The sequence below is a fragment of the Puma concolor genome, chromosome D3 (genome assembly GCF_028749965.1).
Source record: "Puma concolor isolate L17-30 chromosome D3, mPumCon1.1.hap2, whole genome shotgun sequence".
Lineage (NCBI taxonomy): Eukaryota > Metazoa > Chordata > Mammalia > Carnivora > Felidae > Puma > Puma concolor.
The window spans coordinates 11,318,054-11,337,030 of record NC_141678.1 but is presented as its reverse complement, the minus strand read 5'-3'; the positions used below and the strand labels follow the sequence as shown (position 1 = coordinate 11,337,030).

The window sequence follows — 18,977 nt, the reverse complement described above, 5'->3', positions numbered from 1 at the left end:
ACAAGCCTGCGAGAAAGCTCCGCCATCCCCCTGCCCGCCCGCCCTGGCCAAGGCCCCGGGGCTCCCGCGGAGGAGGAGAGGCCGCGTCTGTCTGTCATGGGCTGTGTCGGCCTTTAGGTGGCACAATAAAGCAGGGTTTGCAGGCTGGACTTCTCAGCCCTCCCACCTCACCTTCCTGCTTGTCCCCACCTGCCCAGCCCCTGGGCCCCAGCCCTGCCGCCTGAAGGAGCCAGAGAGCCTCAGCCGGGCGGGCAGACCGACAGGGCCCCACCGTCTGCCCCCTCCAGCCCCTCCCCTCCCCGGGAGGCTGGCCCTCTCCCCAGCCTGGGGGGAGCCGCGGGGGGAGCCGCGGGCAGACGTGCAGATTCATTTTGAGGATTCATAATGCCGCATTTACCCACCATCCTGCCTTCGGAAATTGGGCCGGCCGATGCCTGGTCATGCTGGCAGGGCCGCGGGTTAACGCCTCGGATTTAGCTTATATCATTTCACGAGGGCTTACGGCCTTTACTGTGTTTTTCACCCAATCGGTCTTTGGCCCTGAAGCATCCTGGGCCGTTGAGCCCGCGTGTGTGTGTGCCCGGGCGCCCGCAAGTGTGTGGAGATTTCCAAATACAATAACAGCTCTTCAGACGCCGCGCACATTAAATATTTATTGGCAGCGATTTGTGCATATATATTTGATAAACGGACGTGAGGGTGGGGTTGGGGCTGGGAAGTGAGACAGGAGGGCCAGGCAGGCCTGATCCTTTTGTCCGGGAATCTCTCAAACGCTTATCTGGGAGGAGAGGCCAGTTCCGGGGCTGGGGTGAGGGAGGGCAGGGGATGGTCCGAGCTGTGTTTACCTGTTTGATCCCTGACTGGGGGGGGGGGGGGGGGGGGGTGGCACGACATTTTCTTCCCTAGAGCTTTGCCTGATTTTGGCTTAGCAGATCTCAAAACTAAAGCTCAGAGGTAGGGGAGGTGGGGTTTCGAGGGAGTCGCGGCGCCTGGTTCCCGCGGGGAGCATTGAGGAGACACCCCGCGTCCCGGGGCCGGGAGAAGAGGCTCATCCTGCTTGCTCAACGCAAGCTTGCTGTGTGCTCGGCTCAGCCGTGCAGGCGGATTCAGGTCAGGAGACCCTCCTCCCGCGTCCGGATCCCGGGCCCTGGCCCTGCCTGCGTGGGGCTGCGTTCCCCCAGCCCACTCACGCCTCCTGCCAGATCCTCAGCCCCACAGGCGAAGGGAGGCCGAGGGTGCCAGCCTGTCAGAGGAACTGGAAATTCTCCATCCGTGTCTCCAACCCCATCATCCCTCCCTGCCCAGCGGGAAGGCCGGGATTGGAAAGGAGAAGGCCAGGCACGCCCCGAGCGCGAGCCGGCCGGTGGGGGAGGCGACACCAGTTTACGGTGCGTGTGCGTGCGCGCACGGGTGCACCTGCGAGCACTTGTCTTTTCTAACCAGAGGGGATGAGTGTGTAAGCTGGTCCTGCCCTCACGCACACACCCCAGCCCCTTTGTGGGCCCCGGTTCTTAGCTCTCCCGTGCTTTGCCCTCTGTCTCTAGCACCTTCGGGGAGCTGAAGACCGTCCGCTTGCCGAAGAAGATGAGCGGGACAGGCTCGCACCGAGGGTTCGGCTTTGTGGACTTCCTCACGAAGCAGGATGCAAAGGTGAGGCAGTGCCCCCCCCCACTCTCCCACCTGCCTTCCGGGCCCCCTTGTAGAAGCAGCGAAACGCCTTAACGGATGTGGGCATGTCCCTGCCCCGTGGGGTTTTCCTGGTCTTTCCCTGACCCCACCAATCTGTGCAACTCCCTGGGAAGGCAAGACCCTGGGTTTTGTTTGGAGGAGGGGGCAGACCTGTGTCCCCCTCCCTCCCTCGCCCGCTCACGTGACAGAAGCAGGAACCTGGGATACAAAGTGGGGGAGTGAGCGGGTTTCCCAGGCCTCCCCAGGGCAGCCAGAGCTCCCGGCTGCGAGCGCCCCCCGAAGGCAGGGTCCAGGGGGGCGGCCCTGGGAGAGGAGGCTCCCACGGGGACATGTGTCTTGTCCTCATCTTCCCGCTTGCGGCCGGGGCCTGCCAATTGGGCTGCTTACAGGCAAGGTCTGCCCAGGCAGGGGCTGCTGTGCAGAGGCACAGGTACAGAATTCTCCTAGGAGGCAGAACGCCTCTCGTTTCTGAAGCAAGGCGGCCCGTCGCGATCTGGGCCGGGCGCAGCGCGGCGGGGGTGGGTGCCGGGCCCAGCCCGGCAGCAGATGTGGGAGCACAGAGGCTGTGTGGTCGGGGGGTCTGGCTGTGTTCGCGGCCACTGAATCCCCAGGGCTCCCTCAGGAGCCTGTGCGTTTCTCCCTGTGTCGGCCTCCCCTCTCGTCAAGGGTCCGGGGGAAGCGACGGGCGGGCCTCACCCACACTGGGACCCCCTCTGCTTCTCACGAGACCTCCCTGGGAAAAGCAGAGTTATTTGTTAGAATCACACCCGTCGGCCTTTAGCGAGCTGCCATTGCCAGAGGCCCAGTGGGCGGAGCCGGAGGTGACATCTCGGGGACACAGCTGCGGCCTTTGTGGGCCCTGGGAACACGCACAGGCACGGAGGGCCCTCCCGGGACCTCAGGGAGCCTCGCCAGCCACCTTTGTCTCAGCGTCTTGAACTCAAGTGCCTGTTTTGTCCACACGTGGCTGCGTTTGTCCGGACATCTGCTCTCCTTTCTTCTCGGCTGGCAGCCTTTCCCTTGCCTCCTGTCCGCGGCGTCACCCCCTGCGTGCGGCACGCGGGCACCTCTGGGGGGCAGGGCGGGGGGGACCCGCATGCACTCAGAGGGGAGCCACGAGGGTAGCCGTCCGGAGCACCTTCCTGCCGGCAGCTGGGCTCCCCTAGCCCTGCCCCGTGCCTCGGTTTCCTCGTCTGACGGTGCGCATGAAACCCTGGCCCATAGTGCTGGAGACAAGTGAGTTATTTCTTCCGCCTTCCCACCGGCCCTGCTCCGTCGAGAGCCGGGGTGCCTTCGCCCCAGACAGAGGGAAGGGAAGTGCAGGCCAGTGTTTCCTCCCCAGCCTGCCTAACCCTAACCCTGCTGGGGGGGGGGCCTCTGGGGGGTTGGGCGGTGAGGGTACAGAGCTCTGGTCGCCTGTTTGCTCTCAGGGTTCCCGCGTGAGATTGTGACCAGGGAAGAAAGAGCAGGGGGTTCACCCCTCACCCCCAAGAGAGGCCTCTGATGAGGGGGCTCGTTGGTGGAGCACAGACTCTGAAGCCAGACGGCCTGAGTCGGGACCCTGGCACTGCCCCTGTCTGCCGAGGGACCTCGGGCAAGCGACTGACTCACGTTCTGCGTGTTTCAGCTTCCGCGACGTTTACGAGACGGCGAGAGGATTTTCCTCCCCGAGCTGTCGTGAGGTTTGGGTGGGGGCGATGTCCTCGGAGTGGCGCTGGCCCCGGGAGGAGGAGGGTGGCGGTGGTGACAAGGGAGATGCTCTCAGAAGGAGGAGGGGTAGGACGGAGCCGAGAGAAAAGGCGTCGGAGCCCCCCAGCTGGAGGGCGTGTCCCTTGCACACGGCGGCCTCTCTCCAGGGCTGGGGCTGATGTCCCAACCGATGTGGCTCCTGGGGCTGGAGGCTCAGACCCGGCGTGGGCTCCCAGCCTCCAGCGTCAATGGCCGCGTTGCCGGGACGCGGTCAGTGGCAGTTTCGTTCCCCGGGATCGCCGGGGCAGGAGGGGCGCCTCAGGTAGACGGGGCGGCGCTCGGCCCCAGAGCCGGGCCGCAGACGTGACTTCCGAAGGCCGGCACGGCGCCCGGGGAGCCACGGAGGTGGCTCCTCTCCCTCCGTCCCCTTCCCCGCCTTCCGCTCTGGCCTCCAGGAGGAGAAAGGGCGGCCGAGGACAGCAGGGACTCAGCCCGCGGCCCCTCCGGGTTGGCCCCTCTGCCCCTCGCCTCCCACAGGCGGCAGCCGGGCTCCTGCGTCCCCGCCGCAGCCCTTCTTCTGGGCGCATGAGGACCGGGGCCCCGCGTGCCCGCCAGCGTGCGAGCCGGCCCTCACACGGTGTGGACTCAGCAGGACGTTGCTCTTTTTGCCTCCCGGGGAAGCTGTGCCTCCCTCTCCTTCTCCGTGTCTGTCTGGAGAACCTCATTGTCTTCCGAGTGGCACGGCCAGCACCCGCCACAGACCCAGGGGGCCGCGCGCACTGCACGTCGATGAACGCGGTTCTGACTGCCGCGCGTGTTGAGCCGGGTGGGGGGGGGGGGCGTGAGTCCGAAGACGGGGTGCGAGGCCACAGGGAGACGCCGAGGAGAGCACCCCGAGACCTTTACTCCCACAGAAGGAATTGGTGGGAGTGCCGGGGGGACGCGCCTCACCCCCATCCGTCTGGCGGGCTCCCCCTAAGTGGCCGTCCTCTTTCGTAAGCACTCGGGGAAGGAGGAGTCCTCCTCCTTCAGAAGCCTTTCCGGAGCTTGACTGATCCCTGCCTGACCCACCTGCACCCCTCGCGAGGGGGTTCACTCCCACTGCCCGGCAGGACACCCTCCGTGGGGATGGAAGGCATCACTCTTGGCATCGGCCACGCGGGAACCTGGCATCAGAGCCTCTCCTGGGGGCCCCGGGCCGTGCTCAGATGGGAGGAAAGGAGGAGGGGAGGGGAGGGTGAAATGGGGGGGTTGGTACCAGGGGAGAAGGGAGAGGGTAACGGACAGCTGGGCGTTCCGTGTTCAGTCTGGGAAGCAGTGGAGAAACTGATAGTGTCTGGCCGGGGGCCGGGACCCAGATACGTTGGCTCCCAGGACCATGCTCCTTCCCCGGCATCAGCCAGCCCCCTTCACCAGCTGGCCGAGGTGAGAATTAGCCCCGGTCCGCCCCTCGAGGCAGCCCCTCGGCAGCCTGCCCATCTGCACCGTCCCTGCACCCTGCACCAAGTCCTCCGACCTTCCTCCACGACACTGCCTTCCACCCCGCCCGTGCATCATCAGGGACTTTGTCATCCGTCAGGCCCCTCTGGGGCAAGCGCACACCCCCAAACCGTGAAGAGAATCCTAGCACGAGGCTCCGCAGAGGCTGTCGTGGCAGAGCTCAGGGTAACCAGGCAACTGATGACAATAGTCAGAGGCCCCTGCGACCGACCGCACCGGCTTTTGTACGTGATATATACACCACACGTGCACTGTCTCGTCCCAACCTGTAGCGGCCCCGGGAATCGGGCAGGAGATTTGCATGAGTCCCTCCCGGTCTCCGCACGGCCGCCGAGCTCTGTCTGTGCAGCCGCTGCAGAGCCCCATGGACCGATCCCCGCAAAGCCTGGCGCTGGCCCCCGGGGCCAAGGCACTAAGCTGGAGGAGACCCGTCTACCCTCATCACGGCCTCGGTGAGCTGGCACGTTCCCCCTTCCTAGGTCGTTTGTCAGCCCTCGGAGTCCTAGGCCCTCTGAAAGTGCCCGTGTTCCCTAAAACTCCGGGGGTGGTGAGGCGATGTCTTCCAAAGAACCTACTCCCTCGAGGTGGAGGGGGGCAGGACAGAGGCTGACGAGGGAAGAGTGGAAGTCAAGGACGCAAGCCATCCCAAATGCAGTGGTCTTCCCCGGGTGGCCTGGGTCTGCACTTATGTGCACGGCTGTCTCCCTGTCTCAGGTGCCCCCGTGGCTCTCTGGGCCCTGATGTTTCCGGAAGGGCAGCATCTTGGCGGTGATCAAAACCGTCAACTTCTAGAAGCCTGTCTTTGGCTGCTGGGCGTTTGCGTTTGTCACGTCTTGTCCTCCCGGGACTCTAGGAGGTGAGTGGTAGGTGGCATTGGAAACTGAGGCTCAGAGCGGTGACGTCGGTCAGCCGGGATCATGCAGCCGGAACTGGGCAGAGCCGGGTAACTCTGCGTGCTGACCGGCTGCCACAGCCCGTGCGTCCAGGGCGCTCCCCGCCTCGTCTGCTCGTTCGCTTGAGCTGAGTGCCGGCCCCTCCTGTCCTCAACATGCCCGCCACTGCCCACCCCAGTACCCAGGGGAGAGGACGACTCACCGATTAGAGCCATTTCAGGGGGACGGGCCGGAACATCTCTTGGGGGCGCGCCCAGAAGAGTGAGCGCCCCGGCATCGGGCCCATGAGCGCACGAGTCCAGCCCTCCCGAGCCCGAAGCAGCCTGGCCCCAGAGAGGCCACCGGTAGCCACCGGGCTTCTGTTTAGCAGCTGTCCCCGCCTCCCGCTTTGCGCAGAGCAGGCTGGTCCTGCAGGAGGAAAGGAAGGCCAGCCTGGAAGAGAAGGGATGGGAAGGATAGACTCTCAGCCTGGAAACCGGAATATTAATTTTTTTCCCCATGCAGGCGCCTTTAATTTCCCCTCCCCGAGCCCGCCGTGCCTTTGTACTTTTGCAGTTGTGGCTGTTTTTATTTGCCGCCGCTGCTGTTGTTTTAAAAGGTCTATTTTCACGTGGAATGTTATCCAATTAGCAGAGCAATGTGTTGGCTTAAATAAACACTTGGGGGGAGCCGGCAGTAGGGAGACGTGATGGCGGCTGGCATTGGCAGGCAGAGCTGTTCTCACCGTGGTAAACAGCCGCAGCTTTAATTGTGGGGTCGCACCGGTTAATGCGTCCCTTCCCGGTTCCCGCTTCTGCACGGTGCTGGGGGGGGGGGGGGGTGCGACATGGACACGGGGCCCGGGCCCGGCCCCGCCCGTGCTATCGCCTCGAGAGCTCTGCCGAAATCAGACCTGTGGCGGAGAGAGGGGGACCGTGAGGGGGCCAGACGGAGCCTCTCAAGGCGGGGACGCCTCCTTGCCCGGCACCCGGCGGGGCCAGCACGGGGCCGGGCCATCTTGCCCGCCCCGTAAACGGTGACCGCCGTCAGATCATCACTGGCGTGAGCTCAACACACGCTTGCTTCATCGAGGGTAAGAAGGGAGTCGGGCGGTTTCCGTGGGGCCCGTGGGAGCACAGCAGGGTCCGCAGGGGCCAGCGCCCCCTGGGAGCGAGGAGGCCGCGAACACTGAGAAGGGGAGTCCCGTCCCCGAAGCCCAGGTGACTCGTCTGTCCCCGTGTCAGAAATGATACTGGCCCTGGAGGCAAGTGCAGAGATCAGGGCTAGGCCCAGGCTGTGGCACAAAGCGCCGAAGAAGGGGCGACCGCCGGGTGTGCTCGGGCCCCGTGGGCAGGGCTGCTGCGGTCTGAAGCCTGGTAGAGGTTGCTCGTCTCCAGAAACGTTAGGGAGCCGGGCTTTGGTCCCCGCCTTTCTGTTCGGGCACGCGTGCTACGCGCACATACTCACGCGCACGCAGGTTCTTTCCTGCGTTTCGTTAGCAAGGTTTTCCTAGTTCCCATCGTTGGGGCCTGGGGCGGGGGGGGGGGGGGTGGGGAGTGTATTTGAATCCTGAGCCTTGCATTTCAAGGCCGGGATTCAGGCTCAGCCAACACATTTCTGGGCTGAGAAGCCGGGGGTGTGGGGGCAAGCCACACTCTCCTCAGACTAGCAGGCGTGCATCCTTCGTCGTCACCAGGGCATAAGCAGTGCCATGTGGTGCCCCTCGACTCAGCCTGTCCCTCCCTCCGGGCCTCTGCCCACATGAGAAGACCTAGGGTGCTAGTGTCCTCACGTCAGATTCACCAGGCGCTCGGAACACATTACCAGGGAAAGGTGACGAGCCCGGCTGAGTGGGACACCTTTCTCCCCTCCAGGAGCTCCTCTGGTGACTTCACTGCCGATGGCAACAGCAGGTGCGAGGACCCAGGCCCTTCCCGTGCCCCGGGCGCTGGGGTCAGTGAATAGTTGCTGTCCTACTTACTCCTCTCGGCAGCCGCGGGAGGTCCAAGTGCCCCCATTTTGCAGCTGACAGAGTAGAGACCCAAGGAAGTTCCTCATCCGGTCACAAAGCCAGAAAGTAGCAGGGCCCCACTTGGAGCCCAGGGCCGTTACCAGCCCACGCCGCCCCCTCGCCTTACCGTTTCTGACCGTCGGCGACCTGGCGGCATTGGATCTTTCCCGGTGGCTCTTTTGCCCCTCCAGAGGGCAGAGGTGGTGCCTCACCTCTGGGTCCCCTCGCGTGGCGTTGGTTCCTGGTGGGTCCTCCGGGGACTGTCGACTTAAATTGGGTAGAGCTGAGTGGATGAAGGCAGGAAAGGAAGGAGACACATCTATTTGTCTGAGAGATGGAGGCACAACCTCCCAGAACCGGGGCCCCTGGTGTTTCTCTTAGAAACTCGTCCTCAGCTTCATGGTATCTTAACTGGAAATGGCCCGAGGTGCTGAGTGGGGCCCCACGGCCGATCACCCAGTACTCCTCCCCGGCCCGGCTGCCACCCCACTCCTCCCCCGTGGAGGCCCGAAGCAGCTGGCACGACCTCCTGAGAGCTTGCTTCTGGGATTGTGGGAGCCGTAAGGCAGGGACGGGACGGTTCTGTGCCTCAGAGCACAGGACGCTGCACCGAGAGACAGCGAACATCCCGGCGCGGCAGGCCCTCCTCCCAGAAGCACAGCCCCCGGTTTTCAGCCGTCTCGGCCGACGGGAGGAGCCTGGCCCCCACCAGCCCCAGCCAGGGCCCTGGGCCTCCGTTCCCTCTGCTCAATCCCGTGCCCCTGGGCACACGCGGTCATTCTTGGCTGGCTCAGGTCACGCTTACTCCAGGCATCGAGGGCACAGATGGCCTGGCGCAGGCTGGCGTTGTCCGCGCTCAGGTGGATCTGACGCCTGCTGCAGCCCTCCCTCCTCTGCGAGACACGGGGCAGGAGGGGCCGACGAGTGCCTGGACTTACTAAGACAGGAGTCCCGTCCTCAGCCTGGCCCGGGAGCCACCGCCCTTGGGACGGCGGCTCCACCAAGGGCATCGCGTGGACTTTTGTTGCCGCGAAGAGGAGTTGTGTCTCCAGGGAGAGCTGCAGAAAGGTCAGGCCAGCGCCACGCTGGCAGCCTTCCAGCATCTTCCCTGTTCTGGAAAGATGGCTGCCAGGCCTGGTCACAGTCACTCCCCGCTCCGCCCTCGCAGATTTCCTTCCGGGGGGGACGCAGAAGAGGCGGTCGAGGCTAGGGCTCTCGGGGGCCACAGTTGGTGGCTCGGGTCAGAGATCAAAGGGGGGTGATTCTGGGACAGCCGAGCCAGGGACCAGATGACGGCGGGAGCCAGCCCGCACCCCAGCCGGCCCTGCCCGAGCTCTCCTCAGTGGGCCTCAACTCACGGAGTGGGGCCAGGCCCTGAGACCTGCTGTCTGGAGCGCAAGGCCCATCTGCCCTGGGTCGAGGCAGAGGCACTTCGGGCAGCCCCCCGGGTCGGCAGACACCCCACCCCCGATGGTCTAGGAGAGATTTATGGAGGAATAAGTAAGGCTGGGGGACCGGTGAGAGGGGAGGGGCCGCCGGCAGGAGCTGTAGTCCTGGCGGGAGGGGGCAGGGGAACGGCGCCCCCACCCCTTTCCTCCCTCCCTCCAGGACTCCGGGCATCACCTACGCGGACGCCAGAGGGCGAGAGCCCGAGTCGTGCGGTCCGTGGGAGCGGCCTGCGAAAGCACAGAGAGTGGGGGCCGATAGAGGAGTAGGAGCGGCCAGCCCTGTTGCCACAGAGGATGGCAGGAAGTGGCTCCGGAGGGCAGAGGCCCCCCCCTTCTACGGCATTCTGCTCCCGGACAAGTGAACGCACCCTTAGAGTTGCACGGTGAGCCGAGCGGGTGAGCTGCGGTCTCCCGGGTCCTGGTGGCTTGGGCACCTGCTCCCGTCCCCGAGGGCCCCAGAGTCATACACGTCAGGAGCAGGCCTTCCCCTCCCCGTTGCCGGACCCAAGAGCGTGTCCGCACCAGGTCTCGTCCTAACCGCAAGGCGGGCCGTCCCGTGCACGTGGCAGCCGGAGACGACATGCTCCTCGCTCCTGCGTCTTCATGGTCTGTATCGTAGGGACGTGGAGGGACCACGGCGGGTTATTTAAGCCAGCCCGCCGTCTCTAGCCAGGACCAACTTGAATACGGCTCTGTGAATACAGCAGCCCCCCCCACCCCCACCCCCCATCCACGGTTTCCTTTTCTGTGGTTCGTTACCCACGATCAACCGTGGCCCGGAAGCAGATGGCCCTCCTCCCCGGGCCGCGTGGCCTCACGCCGCATCACACGCCTGATTTAGAAGTTAAACTTCACCACAGGTGTGTGTGTGCAGGAAAAGTACAGCGTAGATGGGGTTCGGTACCGTCTGTGGGTCCGGGCACCCACTGGGGTCCTAGAACGTATCCCCCGCGGAGAAGGGGGAGCTACTCGATCTCCTGAGCACACTTTGCCCCGAGCACTGTACTAGGGGCAGCAGGGACAGAGGCCTTCCCTCTAAGGTTCAAGGCTGAGCCGCGGAGGCCGGCACACGTTAACGGGGCAGGTGCCGCAATGGAAGCCGCGTGTGCAGGGCGTGGGGAGGGTGCCCGGTGGCAGTCTGTGTGAGGCGAGCGGGGCCTGTGCTGGGCCGCCACCGAGGCGGCTGTGATGAGGGAGCTCTTCCGAGGCCAGGGCGGGTGTTGTCACAAAGGCCCAGGGACGGAGTGCACGGAGTCTGAAAGGAAAAACAAGAAGGCGGTTGACGCGCACGCAGACCTCGGCCCGTGCCTCTGTGTTCCTTTCGTTGAAACGGGACAGTAATGTTCGTTCTGATGAGTAGCTTGTGGTCATGGGCTCCGAGTTCTAACCCAGGGGATCCATAATCCATGGGACGAAGGCGGCCCTTTCCTCCCAAGGGAAGGAAACAGGCAGCAGAAAGAAGCTGGATTTGGAGAGAAGCACACGGCCAGGAACATGTAACTCCCCGCTTCCTCCCGAGACACCCTCACCGCACTGACCCCTGGGCGCCCCAGGATGGACAAGGCCCTGAGGTTCAGAACCACAGCCGAGGTTCAGAACTCTCACGGGGAAGGCAGCGTGGGTCTCAGGAGGCACACAGGCCAGGGAGGAAGCTGCTGGCAGGCCCAGGCCGGAGAGGCCAGGGCCGCAGTTCCCTTCTGCTGTGCCTGGAACCTTCCGCGTTCCTCAGCGCCTTCCCCTGCACTCACCTGAAAGCCCCGTGAGGCCCGGACTGACTGTCCAAGGCCGATCTTAGCCTCGAGTCGCTGTCACCACCAGCGCAGCGGGCACTGAGGAAAGCGGCCTGGTCTCCTATTGACCAGAAGGGACTGGAACTCGGGAGGGTGGTCCTGCTGTTTTGGGGGAGCCACCCACTGCACTCCCGACGCCAAATGCACAAGAGCTTTTGTGTCCCGCTGGATGTTATTCCTGCTCTTCGGTGGCCTCAGGGGAACCAAGGGCAGCCTTAATAGGAACGACAGCCCACGGTGGTGCTGTAAGTGCTAGACTTCACAGTCCACGGACTCCTATCCGTTCTTTGCTGCCGCCTCTCGAGGAAGTGCGTCCCAGAGACGTTAAGCGGCCTGCCCCAGCTCACACAGCTCGCTCGTAAGTGGTGCGGCAGGGATTTGAATCAAAGTCGCCCGGGCCCAGAGCCCCCCCATCTCAGTGGCTGTGCCACCTCCCCTCCTGCCGTCAGAAGCCCTTCTAAAGAGGAGATGAGCATTTGGAAGGGTTGATGTCGGAGGGAGGCCAGGAGAGGGAGTTCTTAGCAACTCCTGTGGCGAGTGGGGACCTCTCCGGGCTCTGTGTGGCACAGGAACGGGGCTCCAGGGGCAGGAAGGAAACGCCAGGCTGATGGCCGCACGGAGGGAGGGAGGCCAAGGTCAGGGCCTCTCTCCTGGGCCCGCCTCCCGGGCTCTGCTCCCCTGTCCTCGCCGCGGCTCCCGGCTTCCACCAGATGCTGCCTCGTGGCTGCTCCCTCCCGCCCGTGTCCCCGGGACCGCAGCTCCTCAGGGACCCCGGTGCCGGGCCGGAGTACCCGCCACACCAGACTCCCGACTGACTCCTCTCCCCCGTCTTCAAACCCCCGGCTCCCCCAGTCAGGCTGTTTCTCTGCCGCGCCAGCTGAGCACGCGTGTGTTTTAAAGCTCTGAATGGGCCATTTCGGCTCGGAGTCCAGATGCATTTTTATATCCGCATGGAAAAAAACGCAGAGGCTCCGCTGGCAGTCAGAAAGAGTTTTTTTAAATTAAAGTGAAAAAAAAAAGGGGGGGGGGTGGGAAGGAAAAGTTGCCTGCACCTGGCCCTTCTCGGAAAGGCGGATCTGAGAACAAAGTGTTTTTTGCTTAATCCGGCCACGTGTCTCGTTTTAAAAAGATGCGTGTCCCATCCGCCTCCCGCTCACGCTCCTCAAGGTGGGTCGTGCGGGGGTGGTCAGCTGTGTGCCACCCACGGGCTTGCTGCGTGGTAATCCCACACATCCCCCCCCACCCCCAGCCCCGTTGTCCAGATGAGACCGAGGCTATCGTGGGGCACTCGGCTCACCCTAGGTCCCCGCGGCTGCCGTCGCAAAGTACCGCGGAAACACAACCGACCGAAATTTCTCGGCTCCCAATTCTCAAGGCCAGGAGTCCCCAGACTCGAGGGGCCAAGAGTGTTTGGTCCCTCTTGAGGGAGGTCTGTTCCCCACCGCTCTCCCCTGGCTTCCGGCGACAGCGGCATTCAGTGGCCTCTGTCCCCGCAGGGTGCTTACCGTGCGTCTCCGTGTCTCCACGTGGCCGTCTCTTCCGAGGACACAGTCAGGGCGGGTTAAAGGGCCCGTCCTCTCCAGTGTGCGCTCGTCTTAACTTGACTACATCTGCAAAGACCCGATCTCCAAACAAGGTCACGACCTGAGGCCCCAGGGGTTTGGATGCCGACCGCTCTCGTCTGGGAGAACGTGGTCCAGCCGGTAACAGTCGCGCTGCAGCTGAGGGCCCGAGTCCGGACCGGTTCCGGAGCAGAGCCCTCCCGGTCACACGCTGCCTCCCCGCGGCACGGAGGAAGCAAGAGAGACGGGCCCCATGGCCCCTCCTGGTGCCTCGTGGTGCTGCCACAGCCCAGAAGCAGAGACAGAGGTGCCCACCGTTAGCCACCGTGGCTTCCGGGGCTGACGCGCACCCACTGCTGACCCGAGGCCCCTCTGCTGAGAGAATGCAATTGCAGGTGCGATAAGCCTGCAGTTAACGGCACCCCCACAAGGAGAGCTAGCATCTCTTGAGCACTGACTCTGTGCCCCCACGCCGTTCGAAGTACCTTCCGTGTTAAAACTCCTCCTCGCCTCCTCTAGAACCCTTAGATTGGCACGCCGTTGACATTCCCGCTTCATGGATTTGAAAACCGAGGCCGGTGAGATTCATCAACGCGCCCAGTCTCTGGAAGCGTGCCCACCTGCCCGGGCAAGGTGGCTCCAGAGGCCAAGTGCGTGGCCTCTCATGTACCACGGGAGTGCTTCAGGAAGAGCCCACCCCCCCGCCCCCCGCCACCCGCAAGGCTCCACTTAGCTTGGGCCCTGGCGCCATTTAGGACGGAACTCACCAGTACTGCGTGGTTCCGTCTGTATCCGCCCAGAACAGGCAGATCCAAAGAGCCGGAGAGCAGACTGGTGCTTGCTGCGGGCCGGGGGCCGGGGCGAGGGGTGGCGTGGCCGCTCACGAGGGTGGGGTTTCCTTCGGAAGGCTGAGGGTGGGGAACCTTGTGAGGCTGGCGTGGTGACGGCCGCACAAGTCTGAATCTGTTGAGACCCAGCGCCGTATGCTTCAGATGGGTGATGTGTGGATATCGTATCTCAATAAAGCACGAACACCAGAAGTGGGGGAAGGCTGGGAGAAGGACGGGGCTGCCAAGCCGGGAGAAGGAGCCAGCGCCCGAGAGGGCGGAGGCCATCTGAGGGCCCGAGGGCCTGGCCAAGGGCAGCAGAGAGAGGTGGGGGACAGAATCCGCGGGGTTAGCGAAGGACAGAGCCACCAGGCGACGGTGAGGGGCCTGCCTGGCTGTCACCATAGCCAGGCAGGGCTCGGCTGTCTCGCGCGGTGCCCTTGACGGCTTGGTGGGAGGTGAGCCAGCTAATGGGGTGGCCCTCCCCAGGCAGGACACGGCACGGGAAAGAAGAAGGCGCCGGCCCAGGCACCAATTACAGGCCCGGACGGCAGATATATCGACGGCACGGTCACTTGCAGCTCTCTCCCTGGGAACGTAACCCACTAATCGAATCAAGTGGCCAAGAGTTCCCACACCCTGGCCAGAGAGCAGGTGTCACAAGGGCCAGAACCTTGCCTTGGAGCTTGAGGCGGTGGCGGGCAAGAGGGGGGCGGGATGGGGCGTCGGTGGGTGGGTCTCAGCTAACTCACACTTCCGTTTCCTGCTCTTGCCCCCCCCAGAGAGCCTTCCACGCCCTGTGCCACAGCACCCACCTGTACGGCCGGAGGCTGGTGCTGGAGTGGGCCGATTCCGAAGTGAGCCTGCCAGCCCTGAGGCGGAAGACAGCCGAGCGTTTCCACGGTAAGCGCGCCGGGGCTCCCGAGGGGACTGCCCTCGCCCTGGCCGGGACGGGACGGGCCGCACGTGGCAGGGTACCCCGTCTCCCTCCCAGTGCGTGCTGGGCGCCCCCCCCCGGCTGTCCCCCGAGCTGCTGCCCAGCCTCCTGTCCTCATTCCGCACCGGGAGGCCGACCCGTGTGGACAGCGTCGCTGGTCTCCGTGCCCTTCGGTTTCCGGTTGGGCTGGGTCATCGAGAGGCCTGGCAGGAAACTGGGGAGAGGAAGAGACTGGGGTCAGGACATTTATCACCTCCCGGTCCCATCATCCCCGTCCGCTTTCCCTCTTGCCGGGTTTCTGCGGGCTGACCGGCTGGCACTGCCCCCCATCTATAGCCCTCTCTGCCTGGCACTTTCTGTCCTCGTCCTGGCCACCAGCTGGGAGGGGGGGGTCCCTCCCCTGAAGCCCCTACCCCCTGCCGCCTTTTAGCCCGACTCTGCTCAGTTACTTGGTTTGAGGGCCGTGTACTCTCTGCCAGGGGCCTGATGGTCCCAGGTCGTGACGCCACCGCTCACACACCTTTGTGGCATCACGCGTCCTCGCCGATCGCTCAGTCCGTCCCCCAAAACTACTCACCGGTTGTGTCCTGGGGCTAGTGATGTGGCTGTGGCCTAGCCGGGCCGTGGGTCCGAGCGGAAGAGGCCGGCACCTTGCTTGAGCGGGTGGTCTGGAAAGGCCTGCAGAGGTGACATTCGTGCCCACAAAAGGGCTGCCTGAGCAGTGGGGACCTTGAGCTTGGCACATGGAGAAACAGGGAGGGCCAGCGTGTTCGGAACAGATGAAGTGAAGAGCGTGGGGGGCTGGCTCACAAGGGGCCTCACCTTCTCCAGCAGGTTGCTGGGGAGTCAGGAGGGGATGAGGGAAAGTCCCAAGAACCGGGCCATCCCCCGGTCCCCAACCATCCCCCCCCACCAGTGCACACCCCCACGCTCGGGCAGTCAAGGGACCTTGGAGCCCGCATCCCATCTCCTTCCTCTCCCACCATCTCAGAAGTGCGTTCAAGGCCAGGCCGTAAAGGGGCAGCTGTGAGCCTCCTACCTTAGGATCCTGGTGGCTCAGTGACGGGTGTCCAGGAAGCAGCCTCAGCGAGCAGGGAACGCCTCCCTTCCTCCCGCCGGCCTGGGAGAGCTGGGCTTGGCGAAGGGGCTCCGTGGCCTCCCCCGTGGCCCCCACCCTGGCTGCCGCCAGGTCTCAGGTGGCGGCCTGCCTTCTTCTGCCCAGAGGTCCCAGGGACAACCGGCAGGTTCATGGCTCTCGGGGACTTTCCTGGATGGACCAGTTCTCCCGAGCGCCTGCCACTGCCCCCCTCACCCATCCCCGCTGCCCGGCGGTGTCACCTGGGGGCAGTCTGGGGGAGTATTGGCTACACAGCCCACCCTTCCCCCGCACGTCCGTGTAGGGACGGAGCCTGGAGCCAGAACAAAGTCATGCTCAGCTTAGGAGAACCCAGGGAGGAGGTGGCCCATACAGGGCCGTGAGTTTCCCGGTTGGGCCTCACCTGTCTTGCTCTGGGCTAGCAAGCGGGGCTCCCGAGCAGCGTTTCGGGGATGCGAGACTACAGCCCGGTCAAGTGTGCTAAGAACTCCGAGCTGGGACTGAAGCCCAGGCTGCCAGACCCTTCAGAACATGCCCCTGCCTGCTCCGGTGGCCTTTTCCCGGCCCACCGACCCTCCCCACACGCCACATGGTGTTCTGTGACTTCCCGTGTGTTCTCCCCTCTGCTCACGATGCCTGGCCCTCCAGTGGTTTTGAATCAGGCGGTGCCTATTCAGCCATTAAGGCCCAGCTCAAATGATACCTCCCCCGGGAAGCCCTCCCAGGCCTCCTTCTCAGGTATCAGTCATGGCCCCTCCCTCTGTTCCTCTCCTTCCCTGCCATGCGATAGTTTCTTTCTTTTGGTTTTTATCCTCACCGGGCTGATGCCTTCCCTGGCATGCAGACTGGGTCCTCGGGTTCGTGGCTGGGCCCCCGTTGCCGGGCACGCTGTGTGCCAGGCCCTCAGTCTGAGGCTGGGGAACATACGAGCAGGGGTGAACAAGCAGCTGGAGGGAATCAGGACTGAGCACACAGTCCCCAGCTTACGACTCAATAAGGCCCCAAATCCTGACGCGCAGAAAGGGAACCCGTCCTTATCGACAGCCATTGACAGGCCCAAATGCACCCGTCGGCAAATGTTTGTGTAAGGGACTCTCCCCGGTCCTCCCCGCCGCCCGCCCCCAGGGCCGGCAGAGTGCAGGCTCAGCAGTTCTGCCCTGCGTGGGAGAGAAGCCCCCTTCAATAAATTGAGTTCCGAAGACAGCATTATTGCCTCACCCCAGCGGAAAGCCTCGGCCACAAGCGTTTCTGCGGGATCTGCCGTCTCCGAGTATCGGCTGCCCCCGCGGCCCGCACGGGGGCAGGTGCGGTCCTGGCAGGTGCAGTGGGAGGCTGCAGCTGGTTCGTACGATTCTTGCCATCAGTTCCCCAACAACCCCACGAGATGGGCACGATTCGCCCCGTTTTACGGACGGGAGAACTGAGACCAAGCCAGCATCGGGGTGACACGTGACCCCTGCCGTTTATTAAGGACTCGCTCTGCGCCAGGGGGCCCGCCCTCAGTCTGTGACCTGCGTGGCCTTGTGTTTCCTCCCGGAGCTGCAGCCGCTCGAGGCCCTGCTGGCTCCGTTTTGCAGACAGGGAAACTGAGGCATCGCCTGTGGTCATGCAGCTGGAGAGTGACCGGTTTGAACAGCAGGCCGGCTGTGGAGCCTCCCACCCCGCCCGGCCATCCCGTGCTGCCCGATTACTAGCCAATGCCACTTTCCAGAAGCTTGGGGCCTTTATTAGATGTGGGGTGTGTGAGCATTTACTGCACGGCTGCCTTCGTCCGGACTCGTCCAGATCCTGAACGTAGAATCTCCAGGGTCCCTTCCAGAAATGGAGGGGGTGAGTAATCGTGATAGAAAACGGCATAAGGCCCTTTGGTGTTGACACAGTGCGTCCTCATAGAAGCCGTGTGGGGTGCGTGGCACGGTGTGCCCACTTACAGGTGAGGGGGCTCAAGCGCAAAGGTGATATGAGGCCCCTGAGGTCAGTTTTGAAGGTCAGCCAAGCTCTGTGTTTAGACCCCCTTTGTTCCTGGAGGAACACTGTCCTCGCAGGTTCCGGAAGGGGTCATCGACTCTGAGCTAACCAAGCATGTGCAAGTCAGTGCTACCAGCCCCCCACCCGGCACTAAGGGTAGACGGGCAGGGTCCCACCAGGGAACACAATTGACCCCAAGGATTGGCAGGAAGAACCTGTAATGCGGAGGTGTGGGCAGGGGCCAGAGGTGAGCAACTCCCCCCACCCCACACACCTGCCACTCCCCCGTCGTCCCGTCCCCAGGGCCTGCAGGGGCAGAGGGAGGAAACGACGCAGACAGCCACCTAGTCCCCTAGTGTAGAGGGACACAGCCAGTGCCAGAGAACAAAGCAGGTGGGGAGCTGGGGTGGGAAATGCCTGCGGCCCCCCCCTTCTTCCCACCTCTACTCTCCCCCGGGTCTCCCATTGGCCCATTCCCTTTGTAAAGCCAGAGGGCCAGGTCCCCCAGGGACACCTTCCGGGGTACAGCAGGACAGAGAATGGATCTGGCGGCACCAGAGAATACGTGTGGTGCCCACAAACACCAGGGCGTGCGGCTGGGGTGAGGGGCGGGAGTATCCGGTCTGGAAGGGTCTCTCGCGGCCACGTGGCAACCCTCCACACTGGCCTCACCCGTCTGGGTCGTGAAGAGGCGGCAGGAAGGCAGGCTGCGAGTTTGGGGGACAGAGAGCCTGAGAGTAATTCCCAGTCGTGTTTCACAGCACTCTTTCCCAAAGAAACACATGATAATCCTCTTAGAACAAAAGAAAGCTCTCCAGAACACAGCAAGATAAGAGACAGGGATTTGTACCCTAGGATCCATGAAACCTTGTCTTCGTGGATCCTAGTCTAGGGCTGGCCTCAGAGGGGCCGTGAACACCCAGAAACGTCCCCCGGGGGGCGTGCACGTGCGCCCACACCCCTTTGGCAAGAGGATCTGTTGTCCGATTTTCTGTAAGGTCCTGGTCCCTAAAAGGTTGGCTTTAAGGAGAAGGAGCATTGACCTTGTCACCAACGGGACCCAGATTCTGCTGCTTCCCGGCTGGGTGTCCAGGGAGGATTCCCTGTGCCCTGTGGGCTTCCGTTTCCCCTTTTACAAACAAACCGGGCCGACAAAGACGTCGCTCCTAAAATTGTTGTGAAGATGATGCACAGAGTAACAAAAGCAGCGGGAGCTGCCTTTTTGGGTTTCTTCAGCCACGCTCCCGGGAGGCAGAGGCCGCTTGTCTGCCCACTTTACAGAGTAAGGGGCGAGATGAAGTAACTTGCCCGGGGTCACGCAGGCGGCAAACGGGGGAAGCCGGGCTCAAACTCACACAGTCAGGCCGAAGCGCCCCGTACCCGGGCTGATGGCTCCATCAATCCTTCCTGTGCTAGCTGGACCCTGGGGAAGGGGGGTAGACAAGTGTGTGCAGAACAGGTGCTCTGGAGTCGTGCGTCCCTCTCACCCGCCCACCCCATTGTCCGCCCCATCTCTTTAGGAACCCCCTGAGCGTTCAGAATAGGGCTGCTGGCCTCCTGCTCTCCTGGTTGGACCCTGTTCCCCGCT

General features: G+C 63.7%; 1 protein-coding gene across 3 annotated transcripts in view; it reads left to right on the top strand.

The window, feature by feature from the left end:
- The window catches only part of RBM19 (RNA binding motif protein 19), a 153,044-nt gene that overhangs the window by 93,234 nt on the left and 40,833 nt on the right, over positions 1-18,977 (top strand). For all 3 annotated transcript variants that reach the window (XM_086681764.1, XM_086681765.1, XM_086681766.1), the window contains exons 22-23: positions 1,545-1,650; positions 14,171-14,291. In XM_086681764.1, the coding sequence (XP_086537890.1) occupies positions 1,545-1,650; positions 14,171-14,291 (227 nt within the window). The remainder of the gene's footprint in view (positions 1-1,544; positions 1,651-14,170; positions 14,292-18,977) is intronic.